Source organism: Pleurotus ostreatus, assembly GCF_014466165.1.
Source record: "Pleurotus ostreatus strain PC9 chromosome Unknown scaffold_11, whole genome shotgun sequence".
In the NCBI taxonomy this organism is placed as follows: domain Eukaryota; kingdom Fungi; phylum Basidiomycota; class Agaricomycetes; order Agaricales; family Pleurotaceae; genus Pleurotus; species Pleurotus ostreatus.
In genome coordinates, this window is record NW_023503166.1 from 631,851 (window position 1) to 648,993 (window position 17,143).

At 51.6% G+C, this 17,143-nt stretch overlaps 6 protein-coding genes across 6 annotated transcripts; 2 read left to right on the top strand and 4 right to left on the bottom strand.

The window, feature by feature from the left end:
• Window positions 1–478: 478 nt before the first annotated feature.
• On the bottom strand, window positions 479–2,708 carry PC9H_002515 (uncharacterized protein; the record flags this gene model as incomplete). The annotated part of the gene is made up of 9 exons (XM_036772151.1): window positions 479–568; window positions 620–981; window positions 1,030–1,105; window positions 1,156–1,965; window positions 2,019–2,125; window positions 2,174–2,255; window positions 2,309–2,381; window positions 2,439–2,520; window positions 2,573–2,708. The coding sequence occupies 9 exons, from the start codon at window positions 2,706–2,708 to the stop codon at window positions 479–481; spliced, it is 1,818 nt and encodes a 605-aa protein (XP_036625797.1).
• A 1,170-nt stretch (window positions 2,709–3,878) lies between these two features.
• PC9H_002516 (uncharacterized protein) lies at window positions 3,879–5,653 on the top strand (the record flags this gene model as incomplete). Its single annotated transcript, XM_036772152.1, has 3 exons — window positions 3,879–5,111; window positions 5,171–5,221; window positions 5,285–5,653. The coding sequence occupies 3 exons, from the start codon at window positions 3,879–3,881 to the stop codon at window positions 5,651–5,653; spliced, it is 1,653 nt and encodes a 550-aa protein (XP_036625798.1).
• A 995-nt stretch (window positions 5,654–6,648) lies between these two features.
• PC9H_002517 (uncharacterized protein) lies at window positions 6,649–8,442 on the top strand (the record flags this gene model as incomplete). Its single annotated transcript, XM_036772153.1, has 2 exons — window positions 6,649–7,479; window positions 7,528–8,442. 2 exons carry the CDS (start codon window positions 6,649–6,651, stop codon window positions 8,440–8,442), a joined length of 1,746 nt encoding a protein of 581 aa, XP_036625799.1.
• Window positions 8,443–8,925: 483 nt separating this feature from the next.
• Window positions 8,926–12,779, bottom strand: PC9H_002518 (uncharacterized protein; the record flags this gene model as incomplete). The annotated part of the gene is made up of 12 exons (XM_036772154.1): window positions 8,926–9,340; window positions 9,715–9,814; window positions 9,886–9,976; window positions 10,065–10,131; window positions 10,387–10,460; window positions 10,521–10,597; window positions 10,689–11,094; window positions 11,147–11,643; window positions 11,740–11,812; window positions 11,915–12,165; window positions 12,215–12,361; window positions 12,419–12,779. 12 exons carry the CDS (start codon window positions 12,777–12,779, stop codon window positions 8,926–8,928), a joined length of 2,559 nt encoding a protein of 852 aa, XP_036625800.1.
• Window positions 12,780–13,346: 567 nt separating this feature from the next.
• On the bottom strand, window positions 13,347–14,648 carry PC9H_002519 (uncharacterized protein; the record flags this gene model as incomplete). Its single annotated transcript, XM_036772155.1, has 2 exons — window positions 13,347–13,837; window positions 13,892–14,648. 2 exons carry the CDS (start codon window positions 14,646–14,648, stop codon window positions 13,347–13,349), a joined length of 1,248 nt encoding a protein of 415 aa, XP_036625801.1.
• A 1,906-nt stretch (window positions 14,649–16,554) lies between these two features.
• PC9H_002520 (uncharacterized protein) lies at window positions 16,555–17,021 on the bottom strand (the record flags this gene model as incomplete). The annotated part of the gene is made up of 2 exons (XM_036772156.1): window positions 16,555–16,918; window positions 16,972–17,021. 2 exons carry the CDS (start codon window positions 17,019–17,021, stop codon window positions 16,555–16,557), a joined length of 414 nt encoding a protein of 137 aa, XP_036625802.1.
• Window positions 17,022–17,143: the final 122 nt, after the last annotated feature.

Sequence of the window (17,143 nt, forward strand, 5' to 3'; positions counted from 1 at the left end):
CAATATAGAAGACATAGAATAATGGAAACTCAGGCATTAGCTACCTGCACCGGAAGCCTCATTATATTTTTAACGCACAAACCCCTCTCAGTGTCTCCTTTGATTCGAGTGTGAGTAAGGAGAGTGCGAGTATGGCATGTTAGCCAGTCCGCCTCTCATCTTCGTCGACCTCCATTGTGATATGTGAATATGTGAATCCTCACAATCCTGAGTCCCAATAGATGAGTGCCTGCCTCCAAGCCTAGAATGTGTATCTTATATCTGACAATCTGGCGCTTTACCTCTCCGCCTCTTCCTGCGCTATTTGCGATGGATCATTATGCGCCACGCATTTTGGAATGTAATTTATGATTAGGGTATTGATTCAATGCGAAATACAAAGCGTAGTCGACTTATGTACACGAAATAACTTAAATGGGATACAATTAGGAGGTCTTAATATAAGGATGCCCAAGGGAAATGGAAATGGGAAATGGTATTATAGGTTCCAAGTATCTTTGATGAGGTCCGCCCCACGCTCTGCAATCACATATGTTGGTGCCATCGTATGCATGCTGGGGTTGTAAGGCTGTCATACAGATGTGAGTGCTATACAAACAAAGCTACTAATAACACTCACGAAGACAGACGCGTCAACAATTCGGACGCCCTTGATTCCTCCCTTCATCTTCAAGTCCGGGTCCACCACGCCCCATTGTGCCCCCTTGGGTGACATGCTGGCCGTCCCCACCGGGTGCGCGGTAGTCCCGCTGTTGCTCCTCACGTACTCCTCGATCTCCTCGTCAGTCTCAGCCGTGGCCAGAGTTCCCAAGGCTTCCACTACGTAATTTTGGAACACCGGTGCTGAGACAAAGCGCTTGGCAGCCTTGACGGCTTCACGCATGGCCTTGATGTCCCAATCCGTGGTGTAGAATGCTGGATCAATGTGGGGTGCACGGAAGGCATTGAATCCGCCGGTAGTGTCAAGCGTGACGGACCCGCCTGAGCAAGTATTAGTCGAGGCTTATCAATGAGAAAGGAGGTACGTACGGGACGTAGCCGAAACCAGATTGGTTGATATAGTCAACCATCTGCCTGGAGGTGGTGCGGGTGAGACGAAACCGTTCTACGGAGGCATATCAGTAAGGCGACAGAAGTACCACATATCAGACATACACCAATGGCCAATTCCAGATGAGGCGTATTGGGTCCTGCTGCAGTATCCACACCCGCAGGGAGCCCAAGATTCGCTCGCTCGGTCTCGTTCAGCCTGAAGAACACAACTTCCCCAATGGGAGTGACAACGAGAGGACCTGTGCCGTCTTCATTCCATTCATCCATAGCATCGTCCAGCACATTCTGCTCTTGGAATACCGGATCAAACGTATCTGCATCGGCCCTGACATTCCAAAGGCACCCCGTCGTGGGCTGATCAGTCAGGTTCCTGCCAACACTAGGCAAATTCACCAGCGGTGGGATCCCAACCGACGACAAGTAACTCGAGTCCCCGATACCGGAGTTGAGCAGAATCTGAGGCGTGCCGATGACACCCGCCGCGAGCAGGACCTCCTTTGTCGCGCTGACTGAGCGCAGCGGACCGTTGTTGATATCTTGCGTGTACTCAACCCCCTGGAAGGTCGACCCGGCACCGGTTTGGAGAATGCGGGACACGCGAGCATTGACGAGGACATGGAGGTTGGGTCGGCTGATGAATTGGGGACCAAGGTAGGACGTTGCTGCACTGCTGCGATGGGACCCATTGATCGCAGCTTGTAGCCATCCCAAGCCAAGAGGGGTACCGTCATTGTAATCCAGTTTGAAATCGAAGATCCCGCCGAGTTCCTGTCCGGCTTGGAACACCAATGGGTCGAGGGCTTGGTGGTGGCCAGAGAGACTGTACGAGTTGATGCCCGTCGTGCTATGGACGGACGGGTCATATTGACCGGTGGTGTCGTGTCCGTCAGCTGGGGGGGTCCATTTTTCGTTCTGGATAGAAGGCATCAGGTGAATATTGCCGTGATAGTGGTAGAAAGACTGACCTTTGCGAAGTAGGTTTGAACATTGTTCCATGACCAGCCAGAGTCGCCGGTGACCTCCGCATAGCGATCGAAGTCATCGGAAGATCCTCGGGTGTAGAACATCCCATCTACAAGCATGTTAGTTTGGTAGAAATGATATGTGATGGTTTACTCACTGATGGAACTGCTGCCGCCCAGCACGAACCCTCTGGCGAAGGGAACCTCGGCGTTGTGCATTCCGACTTGTGGCGTGGTCGTCTATCATGTCCATGTCAGATCGGTCAGGGGAAGATATTACAAATGTAGCGCACATAGTTCCATGTGTATTGGGCGGGGATACGTGTCACAAAGAATGGGACCTTGGTTTCGAACGCATCCTCATTTCTGTGAGACCAACACGTGAGCAAAGGCAGGGTATATGGCACATTGATATGGTCTTACGAGGGACCCCCTTCGAGGACGAGTACGTTTGTCGATGGATTTTCCGTCAGGCGGTTGGCGAGTACACTGCCGCCCACACCACCTAGGGTACATAATCAGTATTTGTGTGGACCATCATCGGGACCGTCACTTACCGCCAACAACGATAAAATCATAGGAAACGTTTGGTAAATCGGCCGCATTCTTGTACAAAGCAGCTGAAGCTCCGAGAGGCAGAGAAAGAAGCGAGAGGACAAGAGATATGTGAGCTGCGAGAGATTGGAACTTCATTGTTGGGTTGATTACTACTGGTGATTGGGTAGATGTAGCAACGATGAGGAGATGGTAGGATGACGTTCAAGGCTCTTGTAAAACTGCTTTAAGTACTCTTCAGAGACACGCCCCGCTTCATTCGTGCACTGGGAGGAGACGACACGACCCACACTTGCCTGTGCATTTGCTGAATTGTTGTACCCACCATGGATCGTTTGAGGTGGGTTTCTGAGCCATTCTGGGCCACCGACGGTCCAGGATCAGGTACGCGATTCAAGTCTCCCGAGAAGTTCGCTCTACATCGCGGAGTAGCAGCAGTGTGTCAGCCTAGGACCCTTCCAAGTGATAGGTACAGTTTCCTCGCTCCCAAAGAAGAAGGGATCGCGTCTTCATTCCCAAGACATAGGCTGTAGAGGCAGCCACGAACCGTTTAGGATGGTCTGTGATTCAAGAGTGGAAATTAAGACGTAGCCCAAATAATCGATGAATTACCGCAAATTGCAAGCACTGATAGGCATCGCGACAAGCGTCGACCGTTCGGCTCCGAGATGTATGTAGATGGCTGTCAGCCCATAGGATACACCGATGGCGCCAAAGCGCAAACTCGACCATATATAGATGCGCGTAGATTTTCTCAGCTGTGACCAGTGAGGCGGTACACTCACCGCCTGGAACGCTACTGGTCAGAGTCTTCGGTTGTCGCGGACTCTTGAAACTTGAACCAAAATAGGCAAACGGGCTGGTCAACCGTAGTGCTCTTGAAGAGTAGCAGCGAGTAGAGTTGAGACTGAGTGCACAGTATGTGCGCGATGTGAATCAACCTAGCAAGGAGGAACTCTTGCGCAGCAGTCCATGTCCATTGAAGGAGACGATGCGCTCGTGAAATGAACATATCTACGCAAGCGCATGAACCTTCTGCCCTTGGCAGATGATCTTTTAAAAAGTAGGGTCCATTGCTGAGCCACGAGGGTACCCTTTGGTGGTTTCTTTCAAGAGGACGGAGTCGAAAACGGATGAGAGACAAATGGACGATGGCGCCAGACGCCGAATCTATTTCCTGAAATGGTAAGATGGCGGGAAATTACCACGGCCACGCGAGCGTCGAAAATCGCGGAAAATTAGCACTTCAGTTGCTCTTTACATAGGAGAACCGACCCGTCATCTCCTCGTGTGGAGGCCGGCTTCGGTATGTCCAGTCCAAGTGCACTCCTTTCGAAACTTCCGGCAGAGACCCAAGACTACATTGTCTCATATCTCGCTGCCACCGATCTTGCCACTCTTTCTACTGTCAATTCAACTCTGAATGTCATTGCAAGACGAAGACTTTACCGCTCCATCACGATCTCCACAAATACACCGTTACATTCCGGCCCTTGTCGGTCCTTGTCGAGCTCGATCAAATGTCTTCTGGCCATTGCGCGTTCGGCAACTCACGCGCGCCATGTTCGTTCGCTCTTCATCGACCTCTCTTCTCCCGACCGTAGCATCCAAAGGCTATTCGACCCGGAAGACGGCTCCCCCCGGGCTAACTACATCCCCCTCGCCAATGTCTACACCTTGCTCGCGCGAGTGCTCCACGCAACAACCAACTTGACAACGCTCTCGATCACGCTATCGCTTCGCGGGATCAAGAATCGGCGCGGCTTGACATTGGCTGCGCCAACTTCTCTGGACAACGTCAGTAGCAAGCCGAGGGAGAGCATGTCTTTCTACGAGAAGATCCTTGACAATCCGTACACCATGCTTGAAGACTCGCCGTTTCGATTAACGACTTTCGAGACCAACTCGCCCATCGACAGCTCGTTGGCGCTGTTCTTGGCGTCGCAGCCAGCTATAACGGATCTGACGCTCCGATCGTGGTCACCGAGCGACGACTCATCGCGCGGGCTGATCCATCCATTTCTCTCCGCCGCCGTCGCGCAGACGCACACACAGGCGCTCGCAGTACGCCGCGACAAGTTCAAATTCGTCCTCCCGTCGTCCTCGCTCCCAAAGCTCCAGCAATTCCGCGCGATACACGGGACGCCTAGCTTGCTGAAGCAGTTCATCCCCGGTCGGCCAGTGCGTTCTGTATACATACCGCTGTATCCGCAGATGCCGTCTTCGGCGTGGCAGCCACTGCTCCCGCTCCCCGCATCAGTGTCTCAGCCATCGATATATCCCACTTTGGACGTGCTGCGCGAATCGACTACGCCGATAACCCGATTGACGGTGTTCAGCTTCGACGCAATGGCCTCCTTCGCTGCAGGCATTGCCAATGTCCTAAATGGCAACGCCACGAACGCTGGTCAAACCCCTGCAGAGTCCGCCACAGATCAGAAGGGTCCTAGTCTTGCGGAGGCGCTGCTCATGCAGATCGCTACGCTCGGGGACGAGCTGGAAACTCTGCAGGTTATCCTCATGATGACCCCCTGCCGCTTGGTTAGTCCCTACTCTACACTTCGGTCTCGTGTCGATTCTGATGCTTGCTGTCATTCAAGGGAGATCTCGAAGCTGCTGCTCCGCTTCTGGCCCGGTATAAACGCTTACACGTTCGTCGCCCTCTTTATCACATCCCTTATGTTGACTTCCCGACCACATATTCACATCTATAGGCGATAACATACATGGCCAACACAGACCCTTTCTTCTCCTCCACTCCTCCGGACGGCTCTGCGGACGCCCAATCTCAGAGCGAGAAGGACGAACAGCTGCAGCGCATCCGAGAAGCAGAATCCCGTGTTGTGAAGGCGTGGGGGTCACATTGCCCGTCACTTCGGACGGTCGTGCTTCCCCGGGGACAGGTGTGGTTCAAGAGGTCGTTCACGGTCCCAGGGACTCCACGGGCTGGGGACACATCGGCGGCCACGGGGGTAGGCGCGGGAAGCGGAGGAAGCGGAGGGATGCTTTGTCACGACGATGGATGCTCATGCGGGCATAGGGGCGGTGACTTTCGCGTGTCGACGTGGAGCTGTGACGAGTGATGGACATGGATCTTGTGGGGGCGAGGCGGACACGGACAAAGAAGAATCGCAACAAAATTTATGAGGACGTTGTAGTTTTATTGTCAAGCATCAGCTAAATTCTTGTAGATCTGATCGTCATTCTAAGACCCATTCGTGCCGTGTGTGTAGCAGCGGTTTTAGAAGGTGTAGCGGCTGGACGAGATTTTTGAATTAAAGACTATCACTATAACCTGAGGTTACTTCTGTGGATTATTTATAATTGTCCCGCCACCAAAGACTAATCTCAAGCTGGCGAGATGTTAACAACGAAAGCGGCAACATCCATATCAGACCAATATCGAAGTAGCCTGTAAACCAACCTCTATGGAGAGGATGTCAGTCGTCTTTTGCTCTGCCAAGGTTTCAATACCCAGGGTGTCCATGATTGACTCATTCCTGAGGTGATCGATTTCATGTTTGACATAGCTGCACGACACTCATCGTGGAGCCGCGGTCTATAGGCTGGGTACGACCATTGCTAGTGTACTTGTATAGTATCGGGATGATACAAGTGGTAGTCCACGGTAATACGTAAATAGCTAGCCTGAACTGAGTGGACGCTGGGAGCCTGTCAGGGTCCATGTGTACCTTAATGACATAAGATGTAAGTTCAGTGACGTCGCCCGAAGCCAGTACTTTGATAGTAGAAATTATTCTTCTACTTTTATAATCTGAAATAGAAACTGGAATTCAGTTTTTGAAAACTGCAAACCCACCAGAGAATGTGAAAGAAAAGTTGAAAGGTAGAAAATAGAAAATAGAACGCAAACTAGAAATGTGAAGGTCTATTGTCCCCCTCCGGGCCGTCTGGGACAATGATTGCAGTCACAGTGTGTCCACCGTGGTCATTGGCCCACCATCCACTGTGGTCTTTGGCCCACCATCCACTGTGGCTTGTGGCCACTACAGAAAATATATAAGAACGGCGGGTGTGGGGTATCACACCTTGGTCAACACCTCCCAACTCCGTCGCCATGCTTGATCTTTCCATCCTTCTGCCTAACAGGTCCCAATGCGGATATCTTGAAAAGGGGTGGGAAGAACATCACCGCTGCCATCTCTCTCTCTCCGTCCGGCGCTGCCAAGGGGTGCGAAATCCAGAACATCGGGGCCGGATATATCAGGCATGTGTCGGCCGAGACCACTTTTGCGGATGGCTGCCGAACTATGAGCTCCTTGAGGCCGACTATGGAGCAACTCTAGAGCCCACGTTCACCAGTCTCTTGAATAACCCTCTGACTCCCAATATCCCTCGCACCGGTACTTTGTCTACCCCTCAGTCAACACCTTCAGCATCAGGGACCATCACTTCCAACTTGGGCGTTAATCTTGAGGTTGATCTAGGTGATCTTGATCTGGCGCTTAACCGACACTCTTCTCCGGCTCCCACAGCTCTCACGGACCTGTCCCCACGCCCAAATGTGCCACGATGGATGCCCAATGGCAAAGGCGGCCTTAAGGAATCGTGCAATGGCCCCCGCTGTCAAAAGTTAGGCAAGGCTGTTCGATTCTGTAGCTCATGCATCAATAAATACTGCCAGAAATGCTGCCACCTACACCAACAACAAAGTAGCAAGATATGTCCAGTTCACAAAATCCCCATTGCATCACCACCCAAGCCGCCAAGTGCTGCCGCCGAGCCTCCCACTACGATCACTCCGGTGAAACTCTCTGTCATGCGCGAGCCGCACTATCAAGCTCTGTCACACGCCCAGGCTCAGCAAAAGCAAGATACCTCACGCTTGATGGATCAGAAGCGAGCCGAGCAGGCTATGGCCCGCACCATCACTGTTTATATATGGAAGGTATGTGCTCGCATTTTCTACGCACCCCTGGTTTCTCATCATGTACAGGATCCGGCGAAGCCTCTCGTTGTCAAGACAGAGGCATACAATTATCCAACATTTGCACTTGATGATTGCAGCTCAACTGTCAAGCGACTCCTTGCGCTTGATCAGCAGGTATATGAGTTGTTCGTTCCCAAGGATAGCAATTGGGTAATTATTGATTCGGCCTCTGTTCGATGTGACATCCGCGATCGCGACAAGATCCTGTATAGGGTCTTTGGGGTTGAAACAGGTGATAGTATGGCCGAACAGGTCAACGATCTTTCCGCCGCCAAGCCATTTAGAGGTTTGGCCACTCCAATGTGCACACCATCCCGCAAACATGCCGCAGAGTCTACTCCGGAACCGGGACGTCGCGTGAAACCAAGACTTGACGAGCGGTCACACTTTAGGGCACCTGCGACACCGACACAGAAACCTTCCACAAATTCGGAGACATCTTTATTTTCTTTCGGTGCTACTGACAACGATGATGACGATGTTTTCGCAATACGGCCCCCAGCTGCGGTATTGTTTACCCCCAAAACACTACCCAACCCTGTCTCTGAAGCCCGGAAACCTACGCCGACCAACTCGACCAACACCGCCAATCTCACCCTGGCCCCAAGTTCTGGCCATTCAAACTGGCCGTTGAAAGACTTCAAGATCATGGCCCATGGCTTCACCCAATACGAATCCATCGCTAATTTAACTCACGATGAGAAGTTTCCAAAGGTCTGGCCTCACATCACAAAGAAACCCGCTACCGGTACTTGGAACACAAACTACGCTGCTTGGGTCCACTCCTCGGATATTCTGAGGTCAAAATACTTAGCACAAGAGGATAGTTTGTGGAAAACCTTTCGTCACGATGTGAAAGAGGCTTTTAGTGGCACTATTCCTGGTCTGAGAGTTCCACGGCAAGTGATTATAGTAGAATAGTTATGATTATCCTGTAGGCTACAAGGTCCACATGTGTATACAGTATGTGTTTACGAGAATACATGGTTATCTGCTGTAGAAAACGACCATAATTTGTGTCTGTACTCCGCGATAAGTTGCTGACGGAGATGGAACCACCGGTCCCCGGTGCGATGGTATTTGCCGCGTCGGTGATTGGGAGTAATGTCGATGTGGCGGCGACGTTTGCTCATAATCGAGTAATCGACAGAGCGCATAGGCCTGGATTGTCGTAGGGAGTGAACAGAGTGGCGAGAAACGATGGTACCGATGGGGAGCAATGGGGAGACCTTCAAGTTGCTGATTTGTTGTTTTCCAGACGATGTGAGCGACACTGAGGGCTGCACCTGCGCAAGCTGCTCAAAGATCTCCCGCACCCCCTACCCCGTCTTCGCAGACGTGTAGCACAGCTTCGGGCCGTGCAATGGACCCGGGGGATGTGTGGAGGGACGGCCAAGCGACGTGTTATTCTGCGTCGTCGTCGCGCGCTGGCCCCGCGCAAACATGTTCGGCGTGATCGTCGTGCCGCTGTCTGAGCTGGCGTTCGACGGGGAGAACGCCATGTTCATCCTTGATCGCGTGGAGTTGGGGCTCGTCGCGTGCAGCGGAAGGGTTACAGCTGCCTTGTCGTCTCTTCCTCACACTGCCTACAGCGGATCCTCTCCGGTGAGTCTCATCATGGGCATTACTATCCTGAGACATGTACTCACCTTTTACCACTAGCTCTCCTGCCTCCTCCTCCTCGTTGATATCTATGGGCGTTGCAGTGGGTGACAAGGCTGTATCGACAACTCGTCGAGCTTGTGCGCTCATCCACCGGTTGGCGAGCATTGTAAGCGTTGGGGATCTTGGCATTTGAGTGCGAAGTGCGGAGTGTACGCTGAGTGAGTGAGTGAGAGAGGCTGAGAGCAGAGAGATGAGACGGCGCAACCGTCAACGGGATCATGTGACGTGGTGGTATATTTAGTACCGAGAAAGTACCCTGGACTTCCACCCTTCAGTCAGTACCCCAGACGCTCGGCCTCTGCAGTGGGAGCACCCGTCGTAACTGGGCGAAAGCTTGGGTGGATTCTTCTTCTCTGAACCCTTCGTCCTTCTACAGTCTCTAGTCTCAGCACTCCATACTCTGAGCTCAGCTGTCATCTCAAACGCGCTGTCTCTCACGTTGTTGTGAGTCCAGCGTCTTTCACATCTCGTACCCCGAAATACTTAAACTCCGAGAGATTAGGACCACACGAAGGCTGTCACACTGACCTTGCCTGGACTCGCCGGTGAAGAACACGCCTGTGACGTGCAACTGTCAGAACGGCGTCTGCGGTGCGAAAGGCGATTGTGCGGAAGGCGGACAACGGTACTGCGTGCGCGATTTAACGCGAGAACCGTTTAACACGAGAACGAGCGGAAACACCGCAGACTCTCGCTCACATATGCCATGCAGTGATGTTTTCAGTCTACGGACGTCCGGCAACCAGGACTTTTTGTCCATGACTTGTCCGTCGCTGTGCATGACAACGAACTATGTTGACAGCGAACGGGTGGGGTGTCGAGCACAGAGGTAGGCCAAGCTGTCACTACGACCGTGTAATTTGCTCAGCCTCATGTACAGGGATCGCCGACAATGTCCGCCGCTCGTCCAATACGGGTTTCACGCCCCGTGAGCTCGGTGATGTTCTGGATCAACGTAAGCGGCCTGGGATGTTGTCGAGCATGCTCTCAAGACACCGATTAAACTCACCCCAATACCTCCCTCAGACGTGCACTCCAACGCGCATTGCGCCACCGTCGACATTGATGCCTCGAGTGGCCGGGATACGATGTCAGCATCGTCAGGTGCATCGTTGCTGGCGTCACTTGCTAACGCCAGCGAGATGGCGGTGGACGTTCAATTCGTGCACGACGAGTCAACGGTCGAGATGTGCCGTGGACAACTCCGGGAGACTGAACGACGGGAATTCCAAGCGCACGACGAGGGTTGTCCTGAGCGCAAGTGCAAGATGCCACTGAGTGAGACTGTCAGTTGTGAGTGAATGGATTTGTGCCCGCAGACCGAGTGAACCCGCGACTGATTGAGTTCCAATGACAGAAACAGAAGGACGGACCGTCCACCGACCACCGACTCGTACACGCAGCAACACATCTAGACAAAGCAATGTGCAGTATATGAGAGGGGACACGGCAATTGGCAAAATACATTCTTTCAATCTATGCTACTACATATTGAGGAATACAATATGGCACCTTGCCTTCATTTCGGAGTCGACGTATCAGCAGTTGGTTGCGACGTTTGATCATTTCATCCAGGAAGAACTCGTAGCGATGTGGGAGCATCTCACGAACAATCGCAATATAACCTCCCATCCATACATTGGTTTGTTCAGCAACTGACGAATTGAATTTCCAGCTGCCATCATCATTAACCAATTCCGGCCATTGTGCTGGGTTACAGTGTCGCTGGCAGAAGTCGTCGGAGAGTTTGTGCTTGCTCGAAAAATGGAATACATCAACTGGAAGCAAGGTGCCTTGGAAGTAAGTATCACGTTGCTTTTGAAGATGAGCTTGTAGGCTACAGTTGTTGTCGAAGAAGATAACATCTGGTAGATCTTGTGGCATCTGGTAGATAGACTTCAAGGCATCCTTAAGAGATGTGTCAATTGCCCACTCCTCAATCGGACAACACGGCAAGTACCTTCACACCAGAAATGGCCTCAGCACCAAACATAGTTGCTCGGCCTGTGATCACTCCACAGCAAGCTACTACAAGCTGCTCATTGTGAGTTCGACGACGCCCAAACCGTGCCTTCACTGTCTGATTGCCGGCATCGGACTTGTGGACTGGATCCATGGGAAGGTCTTGACCGTCTGCGATTGTCTCCGTATCTAGTGGCGCCACGGAGTCTTCAAGATGTGCTATATTATGCCGCTCGAGTCGCTTTCGCAACTGAAAGAAGCCTTTTCCTTTGGCCTTGTGATGACTCTCTGCTTGTCGGTGTGCAGGCTCGGAGCAAGTCTGGAATGTTTGTTCAGCAGGTCGGTCGCAATCAACGAAGACACACTGCTGTTTAAGTTTCTCGTGAAACTTGCAAAAATGGGCTCGATTGGTGGGTAAGGGTTGTGTGCAGTTATGAACCTTGCAACATGGCCGACCAAGAGTGATACCGTCTGTAACAACAGCACGGAAGGAGTCTAATTAATTAGAATGCATCAGCCCTGTGAAGTGTAACACATAGAATTGAAGTATACATGGTCTCATGTTATCACCTCTTGAAAGAGGCTTCTCACAGGTCATACAAGCATGCATCCGTTGTGGTTGGCCATGAATAATATACTCATCGTTGCGGGCCTCCATCACTTCCTTGAGTCTGGTGTCATTGTCTGTATTGGCGCGCAACACGAGTGGTCAATGTTGTTCGGCCGATTCGCGATGAAGTGCATTATATGTGAAAGCCCTTGAGACTTGTTCCGATGTAAGGACCAACGAAGAAGGTGGGTTGCCATCAGCCACTCCTGATAGTGCCGTGTTGAATATGTGGCTACAATTCTGCGATGATACCCATGCAAAGAGCATGCAAAAGGTAAATAGTTCGCACAGATCGGCTGAGACAAGGGCATGCTCCTCGATTTGAATGATCTCTGGTACTTGCGGTGAGTAGTAGTGATGCATGGAGCCATGTGTGTAGTATGTTGGATAGAATCTAGCCGTACATGCTAATGAATATGCATTAGGATAGTGGTACACGTGTAGGGATGGATCTACCTTGACAACCAATTGAAGTCATGTATGCGTGCTGACTGCCATGGCGTACCGAGAAGTAGGTGACACGATACCGCGAGAGTTTTGAGTACTTGAGGGGCATCTTACAGAGCGTACACGATGATACTGGTGGGTAAAACATGAAGGCCGCTTCAAGAGCTCAGCGCATTTATTAGCTGAATTAATCAGAATTTCAAAGACACATACCTAGTTGTTCTCGACCTGGGAGTTCTGGTGCATCACCATATTTGCTAATGAGCTGGATGTCTTGCTCGCACAGTGGCATTGAAATATCCAAGTCCCAAATAGTGTCCTTGAATACTGACCATAGGAGCACTACATGTGCCTCAGGAAACCCGATAATAAGCATCAAGAGGCGTTGGATATAGAGTGGCAGAAACGAAGGAGGCGCAAGAGAACCATGGGGAATGTGCAGCGCGATCTCGGACTTGATGTGGTGCGTGATTTGTATGAAACGGAGGACATCGATGATCGTCATGGAGTCGAGAAGGCACTCGCTACTGCTGAGTGTTTGCATGCGCGCCAACAATGAGCTTAGTGAGTGCATGCTGGAGGGGAGAATGCCAATGGGCGATGGGGAGTCGCAGTATGAGAACACCCTCTTTATATGTCTGCCGTTCAGTGGCCCGCGCATATGCCACACATTGTTCCACTTGCTCATTGGGGCCACCCGTTGTTGTGCCAGGCCATTTTACCCACCGATTGGTGACCTATATGGCCATCATCTATTGTTCTATGTGGATCAAACGTCAATAAAGGCCATTTTCTACTTTATTTCAACTATTCTATTTTCTCTAAACCAAAATAAACTGCGAGACCCTGACTTTCACTTTTCGTGTGGCGTTTCTATTTCTATTTCTATTTCTACCTTTTATCTGCAAGAATAATTTATGGTGTCGATGTCCTCCCCGAAGCCAAGCCTCTAAAGGGCTCGGCACTGGGCAGGCAGGGGAAATATCCTTTGTTGACGCGATTGCGTCTATGGGGGGCTTAATGTCGTGGAGGTGGTCCCCGCCCCATTGATTCAGTGTCGGGCGCTTAAAACAACGCATGCCGTTGACCTATGTCCAGATAACAAAGCAACGCCGAGTTTGGCAAATTTCGGGGCTCCACACTAGGCAGCCATGTGGAGCTCCAGGTGCTGGAAGACATGCTGCAGGAGCGTCCGCTCGTGCCCGTCAGACCACTCGAACGTGACATAGAACAAGCCTGTATCCACCAGCTGCGAGAACGCAACGTCCAGCTTCGTGAGCTCGAGTGGACCGTCAATTCGAGTGTCCCCTTCGTCTGTAGTGTATACGATGTTCACCGTGATGCGCTCCAGGTTCAGGCGCTCGTGAATCTGCTGCAGGGCTGCAGACATTGCTACGTAGTCCTCGAGCTCGGGGGAATGGTGTGGCCCTAGCGAACGGGGATAGGTGTTGATTTTGACGGTAAGATATCGGAGGAGATCAGGAAATGGGATGTGATGATCAATGCAGTCCTCCACCCATTCCATGACTTCGAGGTATGTGGCGATTGAATATCCCTGATTGGTTATATCAATGGTGAGCCGAGAGGGACGGATGGACGACCCCAGGCCTGGCATCCACGTCCCAGGCTCCACTGGATGCCCAAGTGAGGCAACGAATCATAGAGACCTCACCGCAGTAGGCGTACCTTGCAACACAAGCTCTGATAACCCAGCCGGAATCCACGATGGAATATCCCAAGGTCCCGCATGAGTACGAGTGATTTCCAAGCGCTCGAGGTTCGGGCATTGTAAGAGCTCTGTCGTGGGCAGCGGGGCGCTCCCAATCCATTCAAAGAGCCGCAGAATCCGAAGGGATTCCAAACATACGGTTGACAATACTGTTCCTCCACCAAGTACCGTTCCCCCATCATCCGCTATCGTGCCGTGATCATAAGCAGTCTTCTGGATGAATAGATCCTCGAGGCTGCCCGAACAGCACGAAAGGATGCGCAGTAAATCGGAGGCATCCTCCAGGAAGCTCCAGCTTTCTAGGTAAAGAGCTTTGAGCGGGACGGCGGCTATCAGAGACAAGATACCCAAGGCGAACGGCGCCGGGACCATTGGCGGAGGAGCAGCACGGTAATTCTTGAGCCGTAAAGCGCGCAGGCCGTGGAGTCGGAGGAGGCAGCCCGGGATCCATTCGGGGGTATCGAGGATGCAGTCGTCCCATTGGAGGGTGAGTTCGACGATATGCTTGCTGAGGTGGGGGGCGGTGAAGTTCAGGAATTCCAACCGTGTGTAGAAGTTCTGCGCGCGTACGACGACGGTGTGGACGGTGTACGGACGGAAAATGTCATTCCATACGTGGCAGACGAGGGAGCATTCGAGGAGGGTAGGAAAATCGCTGGCATCGCGAAGGATGCCGGCCATCTGGCGGACCATCTCGTTCGGAAGTTGCTTCATATTTGGGCCACCGACACGTTTGCCTTTACGCCTGAGGCCTGAAGGTTTAGTACTTAGCTTGCAAGTTGAGGCCTCAGATCGAGGATATTTACCTTGGGTGTGAGCGAAAAATGGGGTGACGGTAGGAAGAAACCTGGAAGCGACCGCATGTTTTACAAATTCCCAGCCCCATGCATCGTCACGATCCCCTCAGGCTACGAGGCGTGGTTCCCAATAATTCCTTCGTATTTCACTTATGAGTCGAAGCAAAGTCATAAGATATGAGTAGCTAGAACTCAGTGTGCAACCGTTAGATTTCTGCAGCAAAAAATAGCGATGTAACTGCGCTCCTTATTTAATACTTAGATTTTTCTTACTTCCAGGTCGGTAAGTATTTCAGAGGTTTTCGGTGTTCGAAGCCTGATGTGGACGCTTTGGCGCCGTCTCCGTACAATCAGGGGGCAATCCACGGCCGCGTTGTGGACGCCATCCGAACACGCAGCCAGCTGCCCAACTTAGACGAGTCGCGTGTGGGTATAGCTTGACGGTCTGAGCAATAACTATTAGTATACAGTCAGCATCCGCGATTCCCAAATCAGAACCATCAAAGGGCCTACCACATATTCATAGTCGGGATTCGGTATTTCCACGGGCCGCTTATTTTTTCGACGGTCCTCGTAACGGAAAGAATTTAGCCATGGACCGTAAGACAATCGAGCAGGTCTTCATAACTGACCCCACGAAGAGCGCCCAGGTTATGGTCTTGTCACGCTGGTTTGTGTCACGCGCAGTTCCAACGCAGTTCACGACTTCGAATTCCTTGGCTGCAGAAAAGCGGGAAAAGGGCCTCTTCATAGAGCCGCTTCGAAGATGAGGCAGCTCAGAGCCACTCTGCGTGAAATCGGTCTCGGAATCGATAGAATTTTCTTCTTACTTGTAGATATCGCGAATAGTACTCACCAGGGCCGACCAAGGAGTACGAGATCCCGCGAATCAGCGACGCTGTCCACGAAGAGTCAAACATCTCGCATCTCACTTCGGGTTTCTCTTGGGATATCGTTCTACATTTATCCGAGTCTTCTATTCCTGTCATGCGGTCATTCCGTACATTTACACCCCACGAGAATTCATTTTAGACCTACCATTCCACGTCCATTGAATTTGGCTCAAAACGTCGACGCTGTCATCCCACCATCCATAACAATGATCTATATTCGTCCATGAACAGGAGGCCTTTCATTGAGCCATTGCAAACTTGCCTTGTTCGTCATGTATGCGTTCGACACCAGCGTCTCCACACACGAGGCCACATCCTCCGGCACCCCAAATCGATCAACGGGAATCAATCTCTGATCGCGGACTCGTCACGTCAGACTTCGGGGTCATGTGAAAAGCCGTACCCGATAATCCTCAGCAGGATTTGCAAGCATCTCAGTTCCTAGATGTAAATCCCTTACAGTATATATACAGAGCAATGCAAGGGGGCATACCAGTGATAAGAGCAGGAGCGACGGCATTGCACGTCTGCAGTTCGTTGTGAGATATCTGATGGTGAAGGACGGTAGACGGCATGGACGTACGACACCATCCTTTGCATATCGGGAAGCAACCCAATGCATTAATCCGTGAAGAGCCGACTTAGATGAGGCATAATGAGGGCTGACGCCTCCCAGTACTAAGGGTTAAGGGAGGATCAAATCAATTACGACATTCCATGGCATCCGAGTACTTGCCTGCTGCAACGCTAAACACATCAGGGGAGTCAGAACGTATGTACACCCATGCAAGTAGCATCCGAATCCCATGCGTACCTGGAACAAAAGATCACCCGTCCAAATCCCTGATGCGACATGTGTGGCACGCATAATTGAGTTAGCTGCGTGAGCGATAACGATAAGGAATATTCAGGGGTAATCAACGGAACGAATTATGATGATCGACGGACCAGAAATGCCTGTGCCGTGTTGGTCCTCCAGGTATGTTCAAACGCCTCGAGACTCATATCCTCCATGTTACTTCTGGCTCCGATGCTGGCCCCGGGGCCGGTAATTCCAGCGTTGTTGAACAGGATGTCAGGGTGGCCCATCTGGGCTACAACCTCGGCGTGGAGCCTTCTAACATCGTCCATCTTGCTGAGATCTGCTTGGAAGACTTCAACGTGAATGTGAGCATTGACAGTCTTCAATTCATCTGCTAGCGCTGTGGCCTTTTCCTTGGCGGAATGATAGTGAATTGGGATAGAGCACCCGAGGCGAGCAAGGGCGAGGGAGGTAGCGCGGCCAATCCCTCCGCTAATCACGGTGATCCTGAACGCCAGTATCGAACAAATCGAGCCTGGGCTTACGTGCAGCCTGTAATGAGCGCAAGCCTTCCGTTCAGTATTTCAGTTGACATCGTCAAAGTCAAATGGAAAAGGTATGTAAGTAAGAAGCGCAGAGTTTTGAATTTACGCCCTCCATAGCACGTGAGCTACAAAATCGTCTAGGAGGACCCCTTTATTACTCCTTTTTGCAGTT